Raw genomic sequence first — 22,118 nt, forward strand, 5'->3', positions numbered from 1 at the left:
ACCTCAGTGCAGATCATTTTCCTGCCACGTGTTGGGCATCAGTACATATTTTAAAAATAAAGTTATTTTTTAATACAAGTTTGACTCTCCTATAGTATAGGAACAACACGATATGACGTTCACACCATTGACATTGTGTAATTGACTTAGCCACTTCATCTTATTGCGCATTTAGGTTGTTTTATTTAAAATATCTATTTCATGCCTATTTTTGCTTAAATTAAATTCCCAGAAAGGAAGCCCCTGTTAGGGCTCTTGCCTCATTTTGCCAAATTCCCCAGAATGAACACGCCATTTAGACTTAGTGGTTCAAGCCAGTTTATTAATAACTGTGTCGCTAACGGGCAGGCGCTGCTGCGTAGTAGTGTAGAGACAAAACTATCAATGGGTCCTATTTCTTGCATGCACCAGGCACTGTGCACATCTTATAGGTGACAAACTAGGGGCTCGAGGGGGTATGACAAGCTAAGTACTGAAATGGCACTCCAACTCAAGATCTGTGTTCAAAGCCTGGGCGTTTCCCCTGGGCCACAACCACCGTCCACCTTAGTTAAGAAAGGAAGGAAAAGGGAGGGAAAATAAAAACGAACCAAAGCTGAGAGAAGGGCGACAAGTTAAAGGCCGGGGACGACAGTCCTGCAGCAGTCCCCGTCTTCCCCGTCTTCCCGGCCCGCCACCCGCTCCCCGCGGCGCCCCAGGCCCCGGCCCCCGGCAGCCCCCAGTTCTAGCGCCGCGGGCGGGACTTCCGCGCTCTGCTCCCACGTGAACCGACACCGGAAGCGCGCGCTTCGTCGCCCGGGCAACAGCCACATTCCCTACTCCCACCCCCGGTCTCTCCCAAGAAAAGTAGGCCCCCGCTCGCCCACCGCCCAGGATCTGCAGCCTGCGCGCCCACGAGGTGACTTCGGGGGCGGCGGGTTTGCTTCGGGGACTGAGGAAGGGCCTGGCTTCCGCTGAGGTGCGGGAGCCGAGGCGTCGGTGGTAACGCCGTCGGATTGGTGCCCCTCGCCCCGCGGCCGAAGCCCCGGCGTTCCGAAAGGGGTCAGTGCCGGGTAGCCAGGGAGACGCTGCTTCCCCGCCCGGCCACTCAAGAATAAGGATGCCCGGGCTCCTACCCCAGACCGGTTACATCCGAAACCCTGGAAGTGGGGCCCAGGCATCGGGGTCTGTTTAAAGCCCCCAGGTGATTGATGTGCCGAGAGCCTCTTGTAAGGTCTGTGAGGTGAATTTGGATTTTGCCCTTCCAGCTGGTATCTGAATAAAAGAGATCGCCCGAGACAGCCTTCCCCTCGGAGAGATGTCTAGGGTAATGGCCTCTCCACTCAAAAGTTGGGGTTTTTTGTTTGTTTGTTTTCCCTTAGACTTTGACGGGTGGGAGTTCAGAGCTTGGGGTGGAAGTTATTTTGAGAACATTTGGCACCTGTGAGCGTTTATGGCCCTTTCTTATTGAGTTGGAGAATGGTTTTGCCCTGATTTTTTTAGTCAGTAATGAAGTGGAGTTGAACCCATGTCCAACAAAGTGCCCTTTAGCTGTGAAATCCAAAGAGTCTCTTAGTACAAATCCTATAGTTCTGAGCCATTTACTTTTTTTCGGGAATGATTTTTTAAAAGAATTATTTAACTATGTATTATTACTAATACTATTTTCCTGTTTTGATCAGAGAGAGAAAGTGGGAAAACAAGCCACCAGGTCTGGGCCTTGAACCACAGTCAGCCATGTGGGAGTCCAGTGCCTTTAACCATTACCACCACCTGCTGGCCCCTCAGGAATGATTTTTAAAATTGTTTGACAGGGAAAGTTCTGCTTCAGCTGTTTTTCTTTCCTTTTTTTTTTTTCTTTTTTTTTTACAGAATTATTTAACTTTATTACTATTGTTATTATTTTCTAACTTTCTATAGGGCCTGCATGCTCACCCAAGAGAGACAGAGCACGAGAGAGAGCCACCAGGTGCAGGACTTGAACCATAGTCAGCCATGTGGGAATCTAGCACCTTGACCACCAAACCACCCACTGGCCCTACTTGAGCCGCTTTTCACCATGAAAAGAAAATAGCACAGCCCTTCTGAGCTTATATACTCTCACATTCCCAGGAATTGTGGAATGGGTGTTACCATTTAAAAATAAAGTTTATACTGGTAGTTATCAGAGTAACAGTCCCTTTGAGATGGCAGTGTGAACGGAAGCCATTTATTTTAAGAGATGTTTGGTTAGTAACTTTGGATAAGCATAACGGAAGGAGTTCACAGTAAGGTGTGTAAACCCCTCTGCCTGTTCATTGCTGCCCTGGGGAAGTATACAAACTAACGTTCAGATACATTTTCATTTGAAAACTTTTATAGATAATTGTGATTTATTTTAGGATTCAGCATTTAAGGTTAGGGTGAGATGAGAAGAATAGTAGATGGGAAAGGTGAACAGCAAAGGCAAGAGTAAATTGGAGAGTTTACAAACTAAGCATAGAACTCTCGGAACTGCTTCCAGACGTGGAACGGTTGGACTGTATAAAAAGCATAACTGTAGTTGATCAAAGATCAGATGAATCGAAAATACCCTTGAAATTGTATTAACTTATTTTATTTTTTAAGAAGTTTCTACCTTAGGGTACATGCACTCACCAGAGAGAGAAAGAGGTAGAAACAGTGAGAGGGAAAATGAGAAATCACCCCCACAGGGGAGATGGCCACACTGCAATCCCTTCTCTCTCCTCCTCCTCCTAGGATCTTGGACACGCACACACACTCACCCAGCGTGAGTTTCAACCCACCAGGTCTGGGACTCAAACTGTGGTTGGCCATGTGGGAGTCCATCTACTGGCCCCCGTTTTAACTCAGTTTAACGGTGACTCTTTTCCACAGGGAGTTGCAGGCTTTTTGAACAGAATGGCCTGTGCACTTGTAGCGTCTGGCCAAAAGATGGAGCTGGGGGGCTGGCAGGTGGGTGGTGGTTGAGGTGCTGGACTCTCACATGCCCAGCCAATTCAAGACCAAGTAGCCCAAAAATCATAACAAGTAAATAAATAAGTGAGTAAGTAAGTAAGTAAACAAACGATTAAAGAAAAAAAGATGGCATTATACTCCTGGGAATGGGAGGAAGCCATTCAACCTGAGCCATCTTTGATATCCTGATCAGCAAGTAGGGACCATGCACAGCCACAGGAGGGAGCCCCTGAAGCCACCAAGCCTGAGGAGCTTCCCTGCCTCAGCAACCAGCCAGGGCTGGGGGCAGAGCTCTCTATATTGGGGGTCAAGGCAGGAAGCAGGGCCTTCAAAGACCTCCCTGGGAATGGGAGGAAGCCATTCAACCTGAGCCATCTTTGATATCCTGATCAGCAAGTAGGGACCATGCACAGCCACAGGAGGGAGCCCCTGAAGCCACCAAGCCTGAGGAGCTTCCCTGCCTCAGCAACCAGCCAGGGCTGGGGGCAGAGCTCTCTATATTGGGGGTCAAGGCAGGAAGCAGGGCCTTCAAAGACCTCCATTTTGTCCTTTATCACAGTTGAGGAAGTTCTTCCAGGTGCGCTTATTATTGGAAGACGACTCTGAGAGTGGTTGTTGAGTGTGCAGAGAGATTCCTTAGAACCACACAGGACCCAATTTGTGTCATTCTGATTTCTCACGGAACTTTGCTGCTGCCTTCAGCAGAGCCCCTTCCCTCCCCCTTTAAAATGGTGTGTGTATTGAGGGCCTAATTAGATCCCCTCCCTGTCTGCTTGGCCCAGAGAACTATCAAGAAATCCATGGGAGCCTTAGAGGAACAATTCGGCTTTCAGGGATTTACCAAAATGACTTATATCATGATTGACTTAAGTGTGCTTATGCCCATATCAAAGCAGGTGAGTTTTCATGTATTTCATTTTCAGAATTCTGGTGGAAAAGGAAAATAGAGGAAAATCTAGTTACAGAGCATACATAATACTTTGAAGGGGAGTTTGTGTTTTTATTTGATTTTTCTGCTTGCTGTGGCACATGCTAGACCCCATACTTACAAGAATATAAATATGCTATTTTGGGGATCTATGTGTAGTTGCTACCTTTCAAGAAAGCCAAATCACTTATTTCTGGGGTTGTAGCTGTTGCTACCTTTCAGGAAAGCCAAATCACTTATTTCTGGGGTTGTAGGTAACCTGATAGTCACATTTTATCCATTGACAACTACAGGACTTTTGTCTGTTCTTCGCGTATGTTTATGCATTTTTTAAATACATCCTCTAGGGTAGGCAGTTGCATTGAAGAGTAAGTGCGTCTTTCTAGAGAGTCTACATGAGAAAATACATCGTTTGAGACCCAGAGGCTCTGTCTCGCCTCTAGGCCTCAGCAGTGTTTAGTGAATGATCTCAACCCTGGCTTTTTTCCTTCCTCTGGTGGTTGAGGACAGACAATGAATGGTCTCTGTACTCGCCTGGGCTCAGCTGGGTGGTGACCATGATGCCATTGTGCTGGCCGGGGAGGGCTGCCTGGCCTGCAGAGCTGTGGATCCTGACCTGCCCTGACATTGCCAATCTCTTTTCTTTCAGCTTCACCAGCCCATTTGGAGAAAAGTGGCTGTTCAGTCCAGAAAAGCTTGTGTCAAAAGAGTAGGAGACATTCACAGGGAGGTCGGGAATAACTAATAAAAAGTAAAGACGTCGGAAGGGCATTGACATCTGCTGCAACCATGAGCTTTTTCTTCTCTGAGGCGTGGTGGTGTCTGAAAGTGTTGCGAAAATCACTGCATTTTAATATTGGCCTTTCAGAAGCCCAGGCATTCTTACTCTGCAGAGAGAGTAACCAGCTTAAAATTGTTAACAGGACCCATTTTAGGGAAGGCTCTCTTCCCTTGGGAGTTAGCTGCTGTCAGCTGAGCCCATCACCTAGCAGGGGAGAGTGTTTGTTCCAGGTAGAGACGCGCACAACCTGGGCCTGCTTTGCTCATCGTTTTACTGTCTAGCGCATGGCAGCTAGCAGGGGCTCTGTCAGAAATCACCCTACCCAGCATGTTTTCTGGGCCTTGTCAATTGATTTGGTTGTGCAGAAGATTTTTTGTTTTGTTTTGTTTTGTTGGAGAGGCTTTTGCTATAGGGCACATGCGCTCGTCAGACAGAGACAGCGAGACAGAAAGCAAGAAATCACCCCCCAGGGGGGATGGTCACGCCGCAATCCCTTCTCCTCCATTCTCCCCTTGGGATCTTGGGCACACACGCACACGCGCCCGGCGAGAGTTTTAAGCCACCAGGTCCAGAACTCGAACCGCGGTCGACCACATGGGAGTCCAGCGACATAGCCATTATGCTAACTGCTGGTCCCGAAGATTTTTTGTTTTTAATTAAGTTTTTAAATGTATATGTAGATCTTTAAGAAATGGTCCGATTTTACTATTTAAAAGAGAGACTATTTTGTTGCCTCAGATGTTAAGAATCGTCACCAAGATTGCTGTTGGTCATGGTCACAGTTTCCTTCTGCCAGTCTACCCTGCCTGATCATTTTTAAAATGTGAGAATTGTGAAATTTCTCCACTGCTTTCTAAGTGGAAAGTGAAGAATAGTTAGGACACTCATCGTATTAAGGGCAGAGGCTATGCAGCTTAGTCATGTGTTGCTAAGTGGCAAAAGAGTGGGCAAAAGATGGCTCACAGCTTGTTTTTTTGTACTCCCAGGGAGCTAAGAATTATTTTGACATTTTTAAAGGGTGGTTTGGTGTTTAGGGCTTAAAAAAAATTCTAAAGCTCTATGCGAGTTGCTCTTCTATTTGACCTGTTTTTCTATATCTTACTTGATTTTTGAGAGGTGAATTAATTTGTGATTATTCAGATTCATTATTCAAATTGATTAATTTCAATATCTATAGGATTTAGGAATCTTAAAAATACTTAAAATGTAAAATGATTGGCAAGCAGGTTTTGGAATTTGTGGAGAGGAAATACTAAAGCCAGGGATGAGCTGAGCCTGTTCGACATTCAGTTCCAGGGTTCCAAACTTGCTGGAGGACCGCAGCAAGCTGGATAATAAGTATCTCAGTGGCCACAACTATGAGGAAAGCATAATCAAAATTGTCACCAACAGGTGCATTCCATCATTACCATGAAGCTATCTTTTCTGAGTGGCTCAGTCTTAAGAGAGCCTAGTGCCCTAGCTCGTAAGCAGGTACATTTTATAGACAGTGGGCATGCTGGACAAATGCTGCTGGCTCTGAGCTAGAAGTAGCTTCCTCAGTCACTGTGTCCACTTCTGGCCACTTTCTTGCCCGAGTGCTCAGAGGGCCTGCGTGATCACAGAGACAACAGACCATGGCAGCCCTCCTCCTGCCAGATTATTTGTTGAATCAAAGGCATACACAAACTGTCCTCCAGGTAATGTCCCCTCCCTGTTTTAACCCCAGCCATTGGCATTTGAGCAGCCCCAAGAACATCATGGATTACCCTTGAACTGCTTACACTTTATCACAAGCACCTGAACTTCTCCCTTTGCAAAGTGGAGCCTCTCTTAGCCATCTGGTGGGTTTTCACATGACAAATGCTGTTTTGTTTAATGCCAGGCTGGATTTTCCCAATTATATATAAAAGCAGGATTTGTTCAATAGGAGTGTCCAATCACAGTGATGTTTATTATATATTTGAGGCGATCAGACTTCCAAATTTCAAGATAATGGGTATTTACATTGACCTGGCTGTAAGTAGGTTTTATAAGGCATAGGAAGAAGTCTGGATTTGGGACCAGTAGATTGCAGAATGGTTACGTTGCTGGACTCCCACGTGGTCAGCTGCGGTTCCCAGACCCAGTAGCGTAAAACTCACACCAGGCGCAAGTGTGTGCGTGCTAAAGATCCAAGAAGAGAATGGAAGAGAAGGGATTACAACGTGGCCACCTCCCCGGGAGGTGATGTCTCGCTTTCTGTCTGTCTGTCTCTCTCTCTTTCTCTCCCCAGCGAGCACACACCATATAGCAAAAATCTCTCTCTCTCTCTTTTTTTTTTTAAGGTCTGGATTCAAAATTCTTAATTTCCAAAAGACACTCACCTATCTCCCAGACTTTTCTAGTTTGATTCCTATGTTGCTTGTTAATCTGTAAAACACATTTGATTAAGACACATGTTCACTCTAATGTCATTATGTGCTACAGACTCTCAGAAAGCTATTCTGATTTCAGTGCTAGAAATATGAAACCTAGCTCTAGTGAATTAGCTACTAAAAGGCTACATCTTGCAGTTTAGCACTCAAGTACCTACTGATTTAGCCTGTAATTTCATTTGTGTTAGTTTTACTTCCCGGGATGGTAAGCCACTGGAGAATTGACTGTCATATTTCTTCAGTAGCCTGGAAAACATATAGCAGACCTAGGTTTTCAGGTAATTGTTCACATTTTAAACCTTTATTATCATTTCAAAGTAATGCAAACTTAATTCACACTTATATTTTCACTGTATTACCTTCTTTCAGTTTACATTCACTATATATATAGATAGAGAGAGAGTCTTGAATTTAGGACAGAGGACGAAGTATGGACTGTGCTCAAGATAAATTTACAAATAGTCACATCAGTCCTCTTAGAAATAAACTATTTGAAAACTTACTATATTTTAAAAAACGTGGGGACCAGCAGGTGGTGTGGTGATTAAAGGCGCTGAACTCCCACATGGCCAACCACAGTCCTGAACCTGGTGACTTGCTTGCTCGCTCGCTCTCTCTCTCACATCAAACTGGAAAATAATAATAATGAAGTTAAAATAAAAATAATTCTTTAAAAAAATAAAAAGAACGTGAACGGTTCTCTTTAGGCTGATTTTAAATGACAAAAGTAGTCAATTTAACATCACAGTTTCTTAACCAGATGAGAGCAAAACATGATAGAGATCATAAAATAAGTCAAATTTATTTTTTAAGGCTTGGAGGTTTCAGAATGCTGCCCTGTGGTTAAGTACGAACAATAGAACTCCAGTATGTGATTGCCAAGCTTTCAAAACCTAAATAGCTGTTTGTTCAGTATCATGTTGTTAGTGGTGTGGCTCACAGAAGCCTAAATTCTTGGGGGTAGCTGGTGGCGTGGTGGTTAAGGTGATTGACTCCCACGTGGCTGGCCACAGTTCAAGTCCCATACCTGGTGGCTTGATAAATCACACTGGGTGCATGTGCATACCCAAAATCCCAGGAGGAGAATAGAGGAGAAGGGACTGCAGCACGGCCATCCCCCTGGGGGATGATTTCTCACTTTTCCTCTCTGGCAAGGACACGTGCCCTATGGCAAAAACCCTCATGCATTTTAGAATATTATTTTATTTAACTTTTTAAAAAGTACATTCTAGTGTGGGCTGACGTTTTAATAGCTCTGAACCCTTGAACCAAAAAAAGTCTCTGAAATAGATTGTAAAAGATGCAGCTGCAGATTAAACTTTTTCCTTCAGGTATTTCTTGCAGCGAGTCTGTACATCACAAGTGGGTGGTGGGGATGGGAGTCAGTCCCCACAGAGCAGTGCTGTCTGGCAGAAGCAGTCTATGCAGTGCCTCAGTGGATAGGCTTCATGAAACAATTACTCTTCCTGCTGGAAAGACCCAGGGCAGTTAGGCAAGAAAAGTGTGGTGTCACACTAGCTAGGGGATATTTATTGCAATCAACCCCAACAAGGCCCACTTGGAAGACTTTAAAGCCCAGGGTACAACTGAGGCTGGAGAGATATCTTACTTAAAGAGACTTCTCAGAAGTCTCCACTCATTTGGAAAGATGTATTCTACTCCAGCTTCAGGAAAACCCATGGCTGTGACCAGCAGTTAGCATAATGGCTATGTCGCTGGACTCCCATGTAGTCGACCGCAGTTCAAGTTCCGGACCCGGTGACTTAAACTCACGCTGGGCATGTGTGTGTGCCCAAGATCCTGAGAGGAGAATGGAGGAGAAGGGATTGCAGCGTGGCCATCCCCCCCCTGGGGGGATGATTTCTCGCTTTCTGTCTTTCTGTCTCTGTCTTTCTGGCGAACACACATGCCCTATAGCAAAAACCTCTCCAAAAAAAAAGTCGAAAAAAGGAAAAACCCATGGCTCATTTAAATAGGTACTGGCGCATTAATGAGGTAATAAAAATTGTAAATTTTTACTTTATATTGTTTTGTAATACTGACTACTAAATATGTGGCTATTTTCATAGACTTTTCTAAGGGAACAAATCATTGAATGGAAACTGTACAGGGTCCCTTGACCCACTTGGTCATACCTGAGGGAATCCCATCTTTTCAGACCACAAGGTCATACCCCAGGTGCCCGGGTCTTGGAGATAAGTTGCATGAAAATCAGGTTTGGTTCTGGGGAGAGGCACCCTCTCAGGAGCTGGTGGCAAACTACAAAGTAGCCCCCACTATTCTTTTGTAGGTCCAGTGCCCATTCAGACTTGGCAATTCGTGATGGCAGCAAAGGTAAGATTTTCTTTTTTAACTCATTAAAAGAAAAAGATCCACTTTAGTCTCTAAAGTCTCGGTGTTCTTCCATGATGGAAATGACCAAAGAAATCCATCAGAAAACTAGAAGTTTGAAAGCACTACTGGGGATCTTACCGGACTTCTCTCCTCCCTTGCATTGAGGAGTGGGCATGGTCAGCAGGTTAGTTTAGGGGGCAGAAGAGGAAGACCAAAGTCTGTCATCCTCATCAGTCCACATAGTTCATGCCATGTTCTACTTGAACAGGTGGTTTAATTACAATGTGTAGAGAGGGTCAAGATGATAATCATTTGAGTTTTTAATCTCCCCTGCTCTTACTTAAACATAGTCATTATTAACCACACTCTAATGCTTCATAACCTTGAACTGAATATCCTGTGTGTACTTCATGTGCACATACGTAGAGAGCAAGTGTGTACACGCTTGTTGTCCACTGTGGCCATGGACCTGTTTCATACCTACCTCTTTTGACCCAGTAGCATCCTCGTGTAGAGTAGGTATTTGGTAGATACTCAGTAAATGCCTGTAGGCTAGGTGATTACACATTTGAAGATTTCTCTTGAGGATGAACTGTTTGGTGTCTACCTCACACCTCTTCTTACTTTACAGACGTCAACATCAAAAGCTCCCCACATGTGGTATTCTCATCCAGTATATGCAAGATACTGGCAACATTATCAGCAAGCGATGGCTTGGATGCGAAGCCACCAGGTTGCCTACAGGAAGGCCGTGGAGTCCTATTTCTCTTCCCCGTGGTACTTCCCTCCTTCAGTTCTCCATAGCACTTATGGTCATGAGGCTGGGTATCCTGGGTCCAGTGCCCATCACGTGCCCCCACCACCTTCCCACTGCAGTTACTCAGCTTTCAGAAGGTCTGGGCAGCACGCATATGACAGCAGCAGGATCCAGACATCCACAGTAGAAGACCAAGCTTTGTCCAAAGAAGAAGAGGCAGAAAGTGAGTCAGATGAGGAGGTGGAGTATGACCTGAGCAACATGGAAATCACTGAAGAGCTCCGCCAGTACTTTGCAGAAACCGAGAGGCACAGAGAAGAACGACGTAAGTGTAGGCCTCTGCCTCTTCACTCTTCCTTTCCTTGTCCTGATTTGTGCATTGTTTTCATTCCCTAATATCTAAAGTTTTCATTTTATAACTCTTTAGTTGGGTACAGGTGATATTACAAATCCAGCCCTAAGCCTGGAAAAGCTGTGGTGGTGCTGCACCTCCATTATATTAGTTTCCAGAATGGGGTTAGTATAGGGCTTTTTTTTTTTTTTTTAGTTCCAGAACAAAACTTATCCTGATGGTAGCTCTGCCATTTACCAAATGTTAGGCACTCCACTGGATGGAGTGTATTTTGTGTGTGTGTGAATGTATATATGTGTGTGTTCCCTAATCTGTACAACAGTACCTCAAGGTATCAAAACCATTCAACAAATGAGGAAAGTGAACTTCTGAAATTAATTGACTGGTTCTTTGGTAGACAGCTGGTGATTTGCTGTTAGGATTCAAACCAAGTCTGTCTGATTCCACTTCCTTTGCTGCTTCTATCCCGGGATTTGTCTCTAAGACTACTAGTTTCCTAAAATACTCCTGACACTTCTCTGGGACTCAGCCTGGAGACGTTCCTGGTGCTGCAGAGCTCCTGAATCTTAAACAGCTCCCTTCAGAGTAGAGATCAGTGTGAACCTAAGCAGAATATCGAGTTGCTTGGTGCTGACAACCTTCCTGCTTGGTCCTGCATTGAGGCTCTGTCTCCAGGGTTAGAAAATTGTGATAGAGGTTTTAGACAAGAATTTTCTTTTTTAAATTTCTTACTACCTTGCTACAAACAACTAGAATTGCTTTTTGTACTCTCTTTACTATGAAGATTTACTGGGCCATTTATATTTTAAGTACCTCTGACAGATGTACGAATGCTTGCTCCTCCCTATTATAACCAGTATCCAGTTGCAATATATATTTATGTTATAGATAGATAGATAGGGGTTTTGTTTCATTTCATTTTGTTTTTTTTTTCAGTGTAGCCTAATTAGATGATATTTTACCTAGAATTTTCTAATATACAGAAACATAGAAGACTGGGAACGAGAGGATTTCGTTTCTGTCTTGAGAGCTTGTTTGGAGGTTCTAGCAGGGGAGCGAAGCTATTCCTATACCTCCTTGTCATAGGGCGAGTGCACTCACCAGAGAGACAGTGAGAGGGAAAGTAAGAAGTCACCTTCCCAAGGAGGATGGCCAGACTACAGTCCCTTCTCCACTTTCCTCTTGGGATACTGGCGCACATGCACATACTCACGCATCTGTCACATTTTCAAGCCTCCAGGTCCAGGATTCAGACCACGTTCAGCCATATGGAAGTCCAGCACCTTAACCACCACACCACCTGCTAGCCCCCAAACAAGTATTCTTAAAAAGTATTTCCTGCTGTACATAAAATACACTTTTCCTTGATCTTTAGAAATAAATTTAATCATTTTTAAAAATATACTCAAACAATGAACATTTTTTTTTTTTACTTGAACTCTTTGAAGGCAGGGGCTGTCTCGTTTGCCTTTTTTTTTTTTTTTTTTTTTTTATTTTTGGAGAGGTTTTCACTATAGGGCACGTGTGCTTGCCAGACAGAGAGAGACAGAGAGACAGAAAGCGAGAAATCACCCCCCAGGGGGGATGGTCATGCCGCAGTCTCTTCTCCTCCATTCTCCTCTCGGGATCTTGGGCACGCATGCACACGTGCCCGGCGTGAGTTTTAAGCCACTGGGTCCGGGACGTGAACCGCGGTCGACTACATGGGAGTCCAGTGACAGCCATGACGCTAACTGCTGGTCCCAACAATGATCAAATTTAAAAGTATACAACATATGAGGGACAGTTGGTTTTGGGGCATATCCATGTTTGGTTGAAATGCTGTTCGTTACAGCTTTCGAAAAAATGTGATGGCGATAGGGCTTATTCCCTTTGTCCTTACTAGAAGGTAGAATAACGTGTTTTTCCTGCCAGAGATTGACTGGTGGTCATTAAAGATTAAATGACATAATTAAGAAAAGTTTGTAGAATGTCACTTGGTACAAAGTCAGTGCTCAGTAAATGTTAGTCACTATAGTTAGTTGCGACTAAACTGTTGATCTAGATTATTAACCATAAATTGCTTTTACTCTGATACTGTTTACCTCAATTAGTGCTTGAGGTTCTACATATTTTTAATGAAGATATGCTGTGACTTCAAAAAGGTCATGGACAGGCCGGCTCGTGGTGTGCTGGTTAGGGCAGCTGGATCCCACTAACCAACCATGTGGTTCAAGTTCCGGACCCGTGGCTAGAAAAATACCCCGGAGCATGTGTATACATGCATGCCCAAAATCCTGAAACGGAGGAGAGATGGAGGAGAAGGGATTGCCATATGACCGTTCTCTCTCTCTCTCTCTCTATTTCTCTCTCCTTCTCTTTTTATTTCTGTCCGTCTCTCTCTCTCTCTCTCTCTCTCTCTCTCTCAGCTGCACATGTGCCCTCTGGCAACTTTTTTTAAAAAGAAGAAAGCTCATGTATTTCTGTTCTTGGCAGAATTTCTCAAACTTTTTTTTTTTTTTAAGAGGTTTTTGCCTCTCATCAGAGAGAGAGAGAAAGACACAGTGAGAGGGAAAGCAAGAAATCACCCCCCAGGGGGGATGGCCACGCCACAATCCCTTCTCCATTCTCTTCCTGGGATCTGGGGCATGCACGTACAAGAACCCAGCATGAGTTAGAAGCCAGTGGGTCCAGAACTCGAACTGCAGTTGGCCATGTAGGAGTCCAGAAATGTAACCACTATACCACCTGCTGGTCCCACTTTTCAAACTTTTAAACTGATTTAGAACATTAAAAACATGTATATATTAAAGTTGGTATCTGTCAAATTTAGTCATTAATACAGTTTTTTAAGTATTTAGTTCTGGGGACCAATAGATGGCATAATGGTTACATGACTGGACTCCTAGTCCCTGGCCCGGCAGCTTGAAATTTATGTCAGGCGAGTGTGCATGTGTGCCCAAGATCCCGAGAGGAGAATGGAGGAGAAGGGATTGCAGCGTGGCCATCCTTCCTGGGGGTGGGGAGGTGATTTCTTGCTTTCTGTCTCTCTGTCTCTCCAGCGAGTGCACACTCCTTATAGCAAAAATCTCTCTTAAAAAAAAAATTAGTTCTGTTTCAAGGACATTCTTGCTTGCTAATATTTAGTACAGTAAAACGTATGACCTGGGAAAATGAATGTACTGCCTTATTACTAGTAGTAGGCATAATGCACAACTCTTTGTCCTAGGATCTGTGAGATGCTTTCATGTCCCACAACCTTCTCTGAAACATTATCAGGTCCTGGGAGACAGAATTGTCTGGTGAGGGTGAGACAGGCTCCGATCTAAAGACTCAATCTTTATTAGAAGAAGCTACCAGGGCTGGTCCTGCACCAATCAGAAAATAACAGGCAGCAGGTCACTAGCATTATCAGTTTTGTCCCCAGCACTTTGGGTGAGTACAGGATGAACACGTGTCCCTTCAGGCAGTAAGGAATGATGGAATTCATATGTAAGTAATTTGAAGGTTCGTGGTGCTTTCCAATCCATTACCCTCACCAGAAACGTTCGTGGAGGTTCACTTATATACTACACAGTCGGGAAAAGCTCTGTGAAGAGATGAGGGACCTGGGGAGTGTGAATAATTGGTTCAAGTTTTTTGTTTTGTTTTGCTCTTTGGACCATTAGAAGCTAATTGTTCAATAAGGGAAAATTCAACTTTGAGCATGAAGTGTTTAGACAACGTGGGATTGTATAAAATATGACTTACCAGGGAAAACATGCTAAGTTTCAAAGATTCAACTAGTCAGTATTATTACATCCACAGGAACATATAGATTATATATTTCATCATCATCTGAGTCTCATTTAATATTCTCTTAGGATGAAACTCTTCAAATCGGACAGCATGTTCTTGTTCATGCTTGCCACAATTCCAGATAGTCTCTAAATTAACATCTTTCCATGGCAAAAACAGAATTTTTGTAGGATAAGAGTTCTTCTTGTGCAGTGGGGCATGTATGCTTTTAATTATGTCATATGTCATCATTTCCTAAGAAGATATTTCATTGCTTAAGACTTCAGTGGTAATATCACTTAGGAAAAAGTTGACAGTTGTGAAATTTTAAAGGTCAGATGTTTCAGTTATTTCTTAGGAGAAACGTGTATTGTTAAGAAATGTACCAATTTTTAGTCATAAATGCCCTTCAGTCAAGACTGCAAGGTTCTATTTTTAATACTTAGAGGGAAAGTAAATCATCTCCAGTAGAGAATAAGGCCCTCTGGGATTGTGGGCTCAGGGTCAAGCCAGTCAGGTTTTTGTTTTATTTTTTTTTAAGATGAGGTTCTCACTGTGTTGCCATTCTCCTGCTTCAGCATCTGCAGTTGCTGGGACTGCAGGTGTGTACCACTATACTCTGCTATTGGGGTGGGCCCAGAATTGAATCTGGGCCTCCCACGTGGCCTCAGCCTGTTTAGCAGCAGCATCCAGCACATCCTACTGCAGCTGAGACCATCAGGTATTTATTGCCTGTGTTTGGAGGTGCTTTTTGTTTGTTTCTTTTTGAGATTTTTGCTATAGGGCATGTATGCCTGCCTAGAGAGACAGAAACAGAGAGACAGTGAGAAATCACCCCCCAGGGGCATGGCCAACACACCCTACCTCCTCCTCCATTCTCCTCTTGGGATTTTGGGCTCACATGCACACACACATGCCCAACATGAGTTTAAGCTGCCGAGTCCAGGGCTCAAACCACGGTCAGCTACATGGGAGTCCAGCAATGTAACCATTATGCCATCTGCTGGTCCCCTTGGGGGTGGTTTTTCATTTTCTTTTTTTAATTTTTTGCTATAGGGTGCATGCACTTGCTAGAGACGGAGAGAAAGTGAGAAATCACCCCCACAGGGGGCTGACCGCATCTCAGTTCCTTCTCCTCCACTCTTATCTTGGGATTTTGGGCACACACACACATGTGCCTAGTATGTGTTTTAAGACGTTGAATCTGGGACTCAAACTGTGTAGTCAGCCATGTGGAATCTAGTCACCTTAACCTCCATATCACCTGGCTGGCCCTGGGGATAGATATTGGATCAAAACAGGGATATGTTCTCAAAGAGCTCAAATCCAATTGGAAAAAAGGAAACAAAATCAAATTTAAAATGATACAAGGAAGAGTGTCCGTGGTGTGTTATTTAAATACATTAAGGGTAGAGCCGGGGTCTAGGAGTACCACTAGGTGGCTACAGAGATAGAATGTGCTTGAGGCTCTGAGGCATAGAGTAGGTTTGGAAGGAGAGAGAGAAAGGGGTAAGTACTGGGCCAGCAGGTGGCATGGAGGTTATGGTGGCTAGATCCCACATGGCCGACTGCACAGTTTGAGTTCCAGACCTGGCAACTTGAAAAACATGTGAGGCATGTGTGCATACTGTCCCAAAGTCCTAAGAGGAGAATGGAGGAGAAGGGATTGTGGCATGGCTATCCCCACTGGAGATGTTTTCTCACTTTTCCTCTATGTCTCTGTCTGTCTCCAGTGAGCATATGTACCCTGTAGCATACACACGCACACACGCACACACACACACATACACACACGCAGATAAAGAAAAGGGTATTTTCTACTGAGATACTCAAAGTGCTGGTCTTAGCAAGAGACCCTCATGTATATTTTCTACTTTCTAGATAGACTAGTTAAGACTCTAGTTTCATAGTGAGCCTTCAGTGAGTCTGCTGAAAACCTATCTGGCTCTCCTTTAGCATACCCTCTATGAAAACCTAGAGGACATAGTAAAGCTTATAAGGCCCGAGATTTAGTGAGCTCTTTGTGTTGAGTCAGTGGGGTTAAAGCATGAGATCACAGTGACTGAGCAGAGTTCCACTGTGTGTGTGTTTTTCATCTATTTCAAAAGTACGAAAAACTCACGTGAGACCAGATGTGTGAAAAGCCATGGAAAAATGGAGGGGAAGGATGTAAATGCACTTTTATTATGAAAATGGAAATGTGATTGTCCACAAACTGTGGGATTACAGTGTTCGGGGAGCAAGGGACATAGGATGAGGAGAGACCAGTCAGAAAGGCTCTGGTTCTGCTGGCAAGCACCTGTGTCCTGGGTGTGTTGCTGACCAGACAGAAATAAGGCATTTGTGATATAATTCAATTTTGTGCTTTCCCTGGTTGTGCAACACAGCAGAGAATGTAATCGGAGAGACACGCTAATCTTGGAAAAATGAGGGAAATAACATTCTTTAACACTCACTGTCTTAGTGCTTTGTCCTCCAAAGTGTTCTGCCTTTGGGTTTATTATTTGTGGGATAGTGAATGAATGTTTTCTTGTATATGAGATTCTCTGAAGTCTACCTAATTTCCCACATTTTTTTTTTTCTTTATGGACTAAAAGTCTGTGTTAGTAACATCATGTAGGTGTGTAGATTGAGGCCAAAAATCTATATATTTTTTTAAAATCTTAACCTAAATAGACTCCAGTAAAGTTTTCCCTTAATAATATATTACTGAGTTGGGGGCCGGCAGGTGGCATGGTAAAGGCGCTGGACTTCGACATGGCTGACCACAGTTCGAGTCCCAGACCTGGCGGCTTGCTTTCTCATTTTCTCTCTCTCTCCCCACCCCCGGTCAAATTAAAATAAAGTGTCAGCAGATGCCGGCAAGCTTAAGAGTAACATCTCTCTGAATGTTAATCTGTCGGCGTTCACCCTGGGGGCTTGGTCCTTAAGAAGGAAAGAGTTAGGAAAAAAAAAAAGAAAAATGCAGAAGCAGATATGCAGGTAAACACAGACAAGCTATGCTGCTCAGTCATACTGAGCTTCTTTATTTATGCATTTTACCAGGCACAGTGAACTGTTAGCAAGCTTTCAAGGATGCAGTTGAAGTTCTGCAATTAGGGATAAGGACTTTAGTATAGACGTTTTTCGACCTTGTTACTATCATGTGTGATCCTGTTTTGCGTCATAGTCAAGCCAATTTACTTTTGCTGTTCCTCTGCAACTCTAAAGAAGGCCGTCTGAGTGTACATCAAAGAGGATATTGTGTAAGCCATAAATACTATATAGAACAGGTATCACATGACCTAGCCAGGGTCAGGATGTTTCTATGCTTCAAAGATATTTCCAAGGAGCCGTTAGCATCTAAGGCATGTGTCAGTCGGCTCAAGTGAGTAATTAACAAGGCATGCAGGTAACTGCTTCATACTGCCAGGCTGCATACCTTCACAATAAACAAACAAATAAGTAAGTAAAGTTAAATAATTCTTTAAAAATAATAAATTACTGGGGTCAGCTGGTGATGTGGTGGTTAAGGCAGCTGGATTCCAGGTTCTCCCTGGGGATGAAGAATGATTTAACCTACTACAGCCCTGTTTTACAGCTGGAACAGAATCTAAAGAGATACTTCTAATTTGTATTATTGGGGCATCAGGAAAATCATGACACATTTTTGCACAGAAAAACACGTCATGACTTTCCCAACGACCCAATAAAACAAAATCCCTTGGCCAAGTGCCATACAAGAAAAAGTACTTAGTAATAGTGAGCCTCACCAGCTGTTTTCAATAAAAATGACCACATTGTTGATGATAAGGCAACTGTTCTGTTGTGCCTGAAGTGAGATGTTCGTACTTAGCTTCGGTCAGATGATTCCCCATCTGATTGGCTGAGCCCTCACCTTACTGTGACAGGAAGAAAATCTGCCAGTGATTGAGATTCCTTTCTTCCATTGGGAGGGAGAAGGAAGCAATAAATAAAAAAGAAAGTAAATGGATGTCTCCAAACTGCGTTATTAACCTTAGATACTCCATTCTAAGGTTTCCTGGGACCCCCCCAAGTCAGTTCTCATTAAAGGACTTTTACATGCTAACTGGAACATTCTTCACATTAAAGGACTTTTACATGCTAACTGGAACCATCAGTGCTCAGCCATTCCAAGCATACTTAGTTTTCAACTGACTGGTTTTCAGATTTGCAATCTAGCCTTAGAACTTCTGTGTGTGTGTGTGTGTGTGTGTGTGTGTGTGTGTATGTGTGGCTGTGTGTGTGGGCGAAACACCTGGAATGTAAAAGAACAGGGTCCCACCCCAACTCACTGATCCGTTTGTTCCCTCCCCACCCCCCAGCCCCTCTGCTGGCACCTTTTGAAACTTGAGCATCTGTATCTCTGTCCCCAGGTTCTCATCAGTTTTCTTTAACAGTATCTGGAAGGAAAAGAGTTATTTACCAACAATAACATATGGCCTTTGTTCAACCATTCATTCAGCAGTCATTTCCTGAGCACTTGCTTTGTATCAGGCATGCCGTCCTCTCCTAGGGCTGGAAGCAAAGGCAATGGTGCCCTTCCTCCCTAGCTGGATCACAGGACCAGCAGGTTGTCGGTGCAAGAGATAGGCTCTCGCCCCTTAGGACAGCGTGTCAGGGCACTTCCCCACTCTGCAGAAAACCACAAGACCTCCACAGCTCTTCAGAGGCAGAGAGGAAACAAGAGTTGGGCCTTACAGTCTCATTAGGAAACCTGAATGGGAAGGAAATATAAGCAGAGAATTGAGAGCAGAGGGCTGTGTCTTAATTCTTACACTGCATGCACTTTATTAACTGAAATCGTGATGGTGACCTGTGTGAGCATGCCGAGTACAAGCTTGGAAAATTGCACAGGCTCCACCCACTGCTGATGAGATGTGCTTTGTGTTCACATCTTATTTCCGTCACAGATGACAACAGCAGTAGAACGTGTCACTCTGTGTGTCATTGTTATACCTATCTAACATCCGCAAGGTAGTTTCAGTGTTTTAAATTATAAGGGAAGAAAAGAAAGAACAATGCAAAAGTAAAACAGCTAAATTTGCTGTTTTATCCTGATAGGAAAGAACAGGGCTTACTAAGATTGCTTAGATCCCAGTGTTTGTTAAAACTCTAAACTCAAAGACTCGGCTTTAGACAGGAAGTCGAACATCCGTTGTGTCGCTCAATGCCTCAGTGAAGCCGATTATAGTCTTGGGACATATCTGAGAGTAATAAGCTGGTGGTCCGGGGACCTCCCACTAGGGACTCTGCCTCTGGATGCTGAGGCTCAGGGCACCCAGCTGCCCCACGTGAGGGATGGGCCAGGGTCCTTGGGAAATGTGATTCATATGTGTCTTGGATGAGTGTAATAGGCCTGTATGGACTCACAGAGACTGGGCCTATCTCCTTAGTCTGCAGCTGCTCACCTCAAACCCAGGATCTGCTGTCCTCTTTCTTCTGAAAGCACCAAGCTGAGCTTCCCTTCAGAGGCTTATGGACCTATGAGAAAAACAAACGGGCAGAAGAAAAAGAGAGATGCCCCCATGGAGAGGCTATTCCCTGGGGCACCCCATCCTCAGCCTCAGCACACAGGGGTCTCATGGAGATTTTTTCCCTCCCTGGAAATTAGAAGTCAAAACAATGTCGAGAAATCGCCCAGTTCACCCACTCTCACGTCACTACAGCAGAACTCCTTGTGAAGGATATAGTCTAAACAGGCACGAGAACCGAACAGCGTTACATACAGGTGCTTCAAACTTGGCAGAGACCAAAAATTCAAAACTAATGTTGACCTGCCATCGTTTGTACATGAGGCCGATAAGTTGATTTAGTTCTGCATTTCACAGTAAGTCGGTCGTACCTGTCCCATGGGTCGGGTAACAGTTGCAGGGCATTTGTTTTGACAGTCATTTGGCCTAGCTATGCAGTACTTCCATATGTAAAAATGAACTGCAGATGTTCTCAGAGAGCAGTGGCTACATATTTATGGCTATATACATTTTCAGTAATGTTTCCGAGTTTGTAAAACTCCTTCCTTCAACTCCAAGGTGACATCTACAAGGAATGGGATTTACAAGAGTAACTGTGCATAGACATATAAATGTCTTTCCACTCACACTTGCTGAGCTCACTACTGCGTTCCCTCTCAGGTACTGGCAGAGAGAGGACCAGCAGAAAGAGTGATGTGCATCAGTGTTTCCTTCACCCACACTCGGCTTCATGACTTATTTAGTAACATTTCTCTTGGTAGCAACAATAGCTGCAATTGTGAACTTTCTGCTATCAACTTCTTTTTTCTTTTTTTTTTTTAAGAGTTTTTTTTTTTCCATAGGGGGCATGCAATTGCCAGAGAGACAGAGACAGACAAAGAGACAGAAAGCAAGAAATCACCCCCCAGGGGGGATGGCCACATCATAATCCCTTATCCTCTCAGAATTTTGGGCACACATGCACACGCACACATGCCCAATGTAAGTTTTAAGCTTTCTGGTCCAGGACTCAAACTGCAGTCAGCCATGTGGGAGTCCAGAGATATAACCATTATACCATCTGCTGGTCCTCGACTTTTTTCTTATAAGACTTGCTTACAGAATCTATAGAAGTTGGCTAAATTTTACCTTGCCAAGCATTGTTTTGTTAATGCTTTTATGTTGATGCTATTTATACAAGAACAAAAAGTATGATATTGGGACTTGTTACAGAGAAATATACAGAGGGAAGAATACATTGAATAAATATTTCTTTTTAAAATTTATTTATTTCTCCCATGAGTGAAGGAGGCAGAGACAGAAAGATAGTACTCCCAGCTGGGTCTTGACACCACAGTCCACCCTGAGCTTCAGCCAGCCCTGGAGGAAGGGCACACATATGTACTGTTTCATCAGAGAGGTCTCTGGACTTGCACCAGGAACCTTCCTGGGTAGGATTGCCTCACGGACCTTTATGTTTTTACCACTGTACCATCATCCAGCCCCTGAATAAATATTCCTGCTTTACAAGAATCCATTTAAACTAGTAGGATTAAAAGTATGTAACTATAGCATTTGCAGTGTAACCTAGGCTAAGCTGTGAAGTGTGGTAAGTCAAGTCCCATAGTGGGAAAATCAACCCACTGTTGCAAATTTGTTAATATAGCAAGTAGGTTAGAAGGCAGAGGTCGGAATTCCATTTGCAGAGTTGCCCTTCTACTGTCAACAAGTTGAATCATTTAACCTTTCATTGCTTAGATATGATTCATTTTGAATCTGGAAGAAATCGTTGATCGTTGCATTCTTTTTTTTTTTTTTAAGAATTTTATTTTATTTTATTCATTATTTTTAAATTTGCTATAGGGCATGTGTACTCACCAGAGAGAAACAGAAAGAGAAAGGGAGGGGGAGGCAGAGACAGACAGTGAGAAAGCAAGCCACCATGTCTGGGACTTGAACCACATAAGCCATGTGGGGATCCAACTCAAACCACCACCACCACCTGTTGGCCCCAATTGTTGCATTCTGAAGTTACCAGCACTTACTCTTTTCCGGGTACCTAAAATCAGTACCTCTTCCAGAGGGGTCTTTTCCCCACCACCTCATTTTGCTTCTTGCAGACTGGAGTAGTCAGAAAGCTTCATGCTGGCCTGGTTCAGTGTTTGAAACCAAGCACCTGCATCCACCTTCTAGCTAGGTAGTTGAGGAAGGGCCGTGCAGACGGAAAAAGGGAGACCCAGGTGCTGTCATTTGCCTCCTACTTTCACAGCGTGTTGCAGAGGTTTGGTAGTTTGAAGTGCTGGGTTTCCCTGTGGCTTCCTGCCATTTGTGTCCGTGTATAATAATCCCCAGATAAGTGAACAATGCGCTTCATAAATAAGTGGTTAATAAGTGATATGCTGGGCCTGCCTCAGAATCTAGCGA

General features: G+C 43.9%; 1 protein-coding gene and 1 long non-coding RNA gene across 4 annotated transcripts in view; one reads left to right on the forward strand and one right to left on the reverse strand.

The window, feature by feature from the left end:
• LOC114006763 (uncharacterized) overlaps positions 1-656 on the reverse strand; it is a 3,195-nt gene extending 2,539 nt beyond the window's left edge. The window contains exon 1 of the long non-coding RNA XR_003548442.1: positions 591-656. This is a non-coding gene — a long non-coding RNA (uncharacterized LOC114006763). The remainder of the gene's footprint in view (positions 1-590) is intronic.
• Positions 657-758: 102 nt separating this feature from the next.
• Positions 759-22,118, forward strand: part of GEMIN8 (gem nuclear organelle associated protein 8) — a 24,213-nt gene continuing 2,853 nt past the window's right edge. The window contains exons 1-4 of one of the 3 annotated variants that reach the window (XM_006171995.2): positions 759-898; positions 1,248-1,306; positions 9,333-9,376; positions 10,008-10,458. In XM_006171995.2, the coding sequence (XP_006172057.1) occupies positions 9,365-9,376; positions 10,008-10,458 (463 nt within the window). In that variant the 5' untranslated portion in view covers positions 759-898; positions 1,248-1,306; positions 9,333-9,364. Of the gene's footprint in view, positions 899-1,064; positions 1,214-1,247; positions 1,307-9,332; positions 9,377-10,007; positions 10,459-22,118 lie in introns of those variants that run through there. The other 2 variants (XM_006171994.2, XM_006171996.3) reach the window with 2 other exon arrangements.

This window comes from Tupaia chinensis, unplaced genomic scaffold (assembly GCF_000334495.1).
Source record: "Tupaia chinensis unplaced genomic scaffold, TupChi_1.0 Scaffold150243_1, whole genome shotgun sequence".
Taxonomy (NCBI): domain Eukaryota; kingdom Metazoa; phylum Chordata; class Mammalia; order Scandentia; family Tupaiidae; genus Tupaia; species Tupaia belangeri.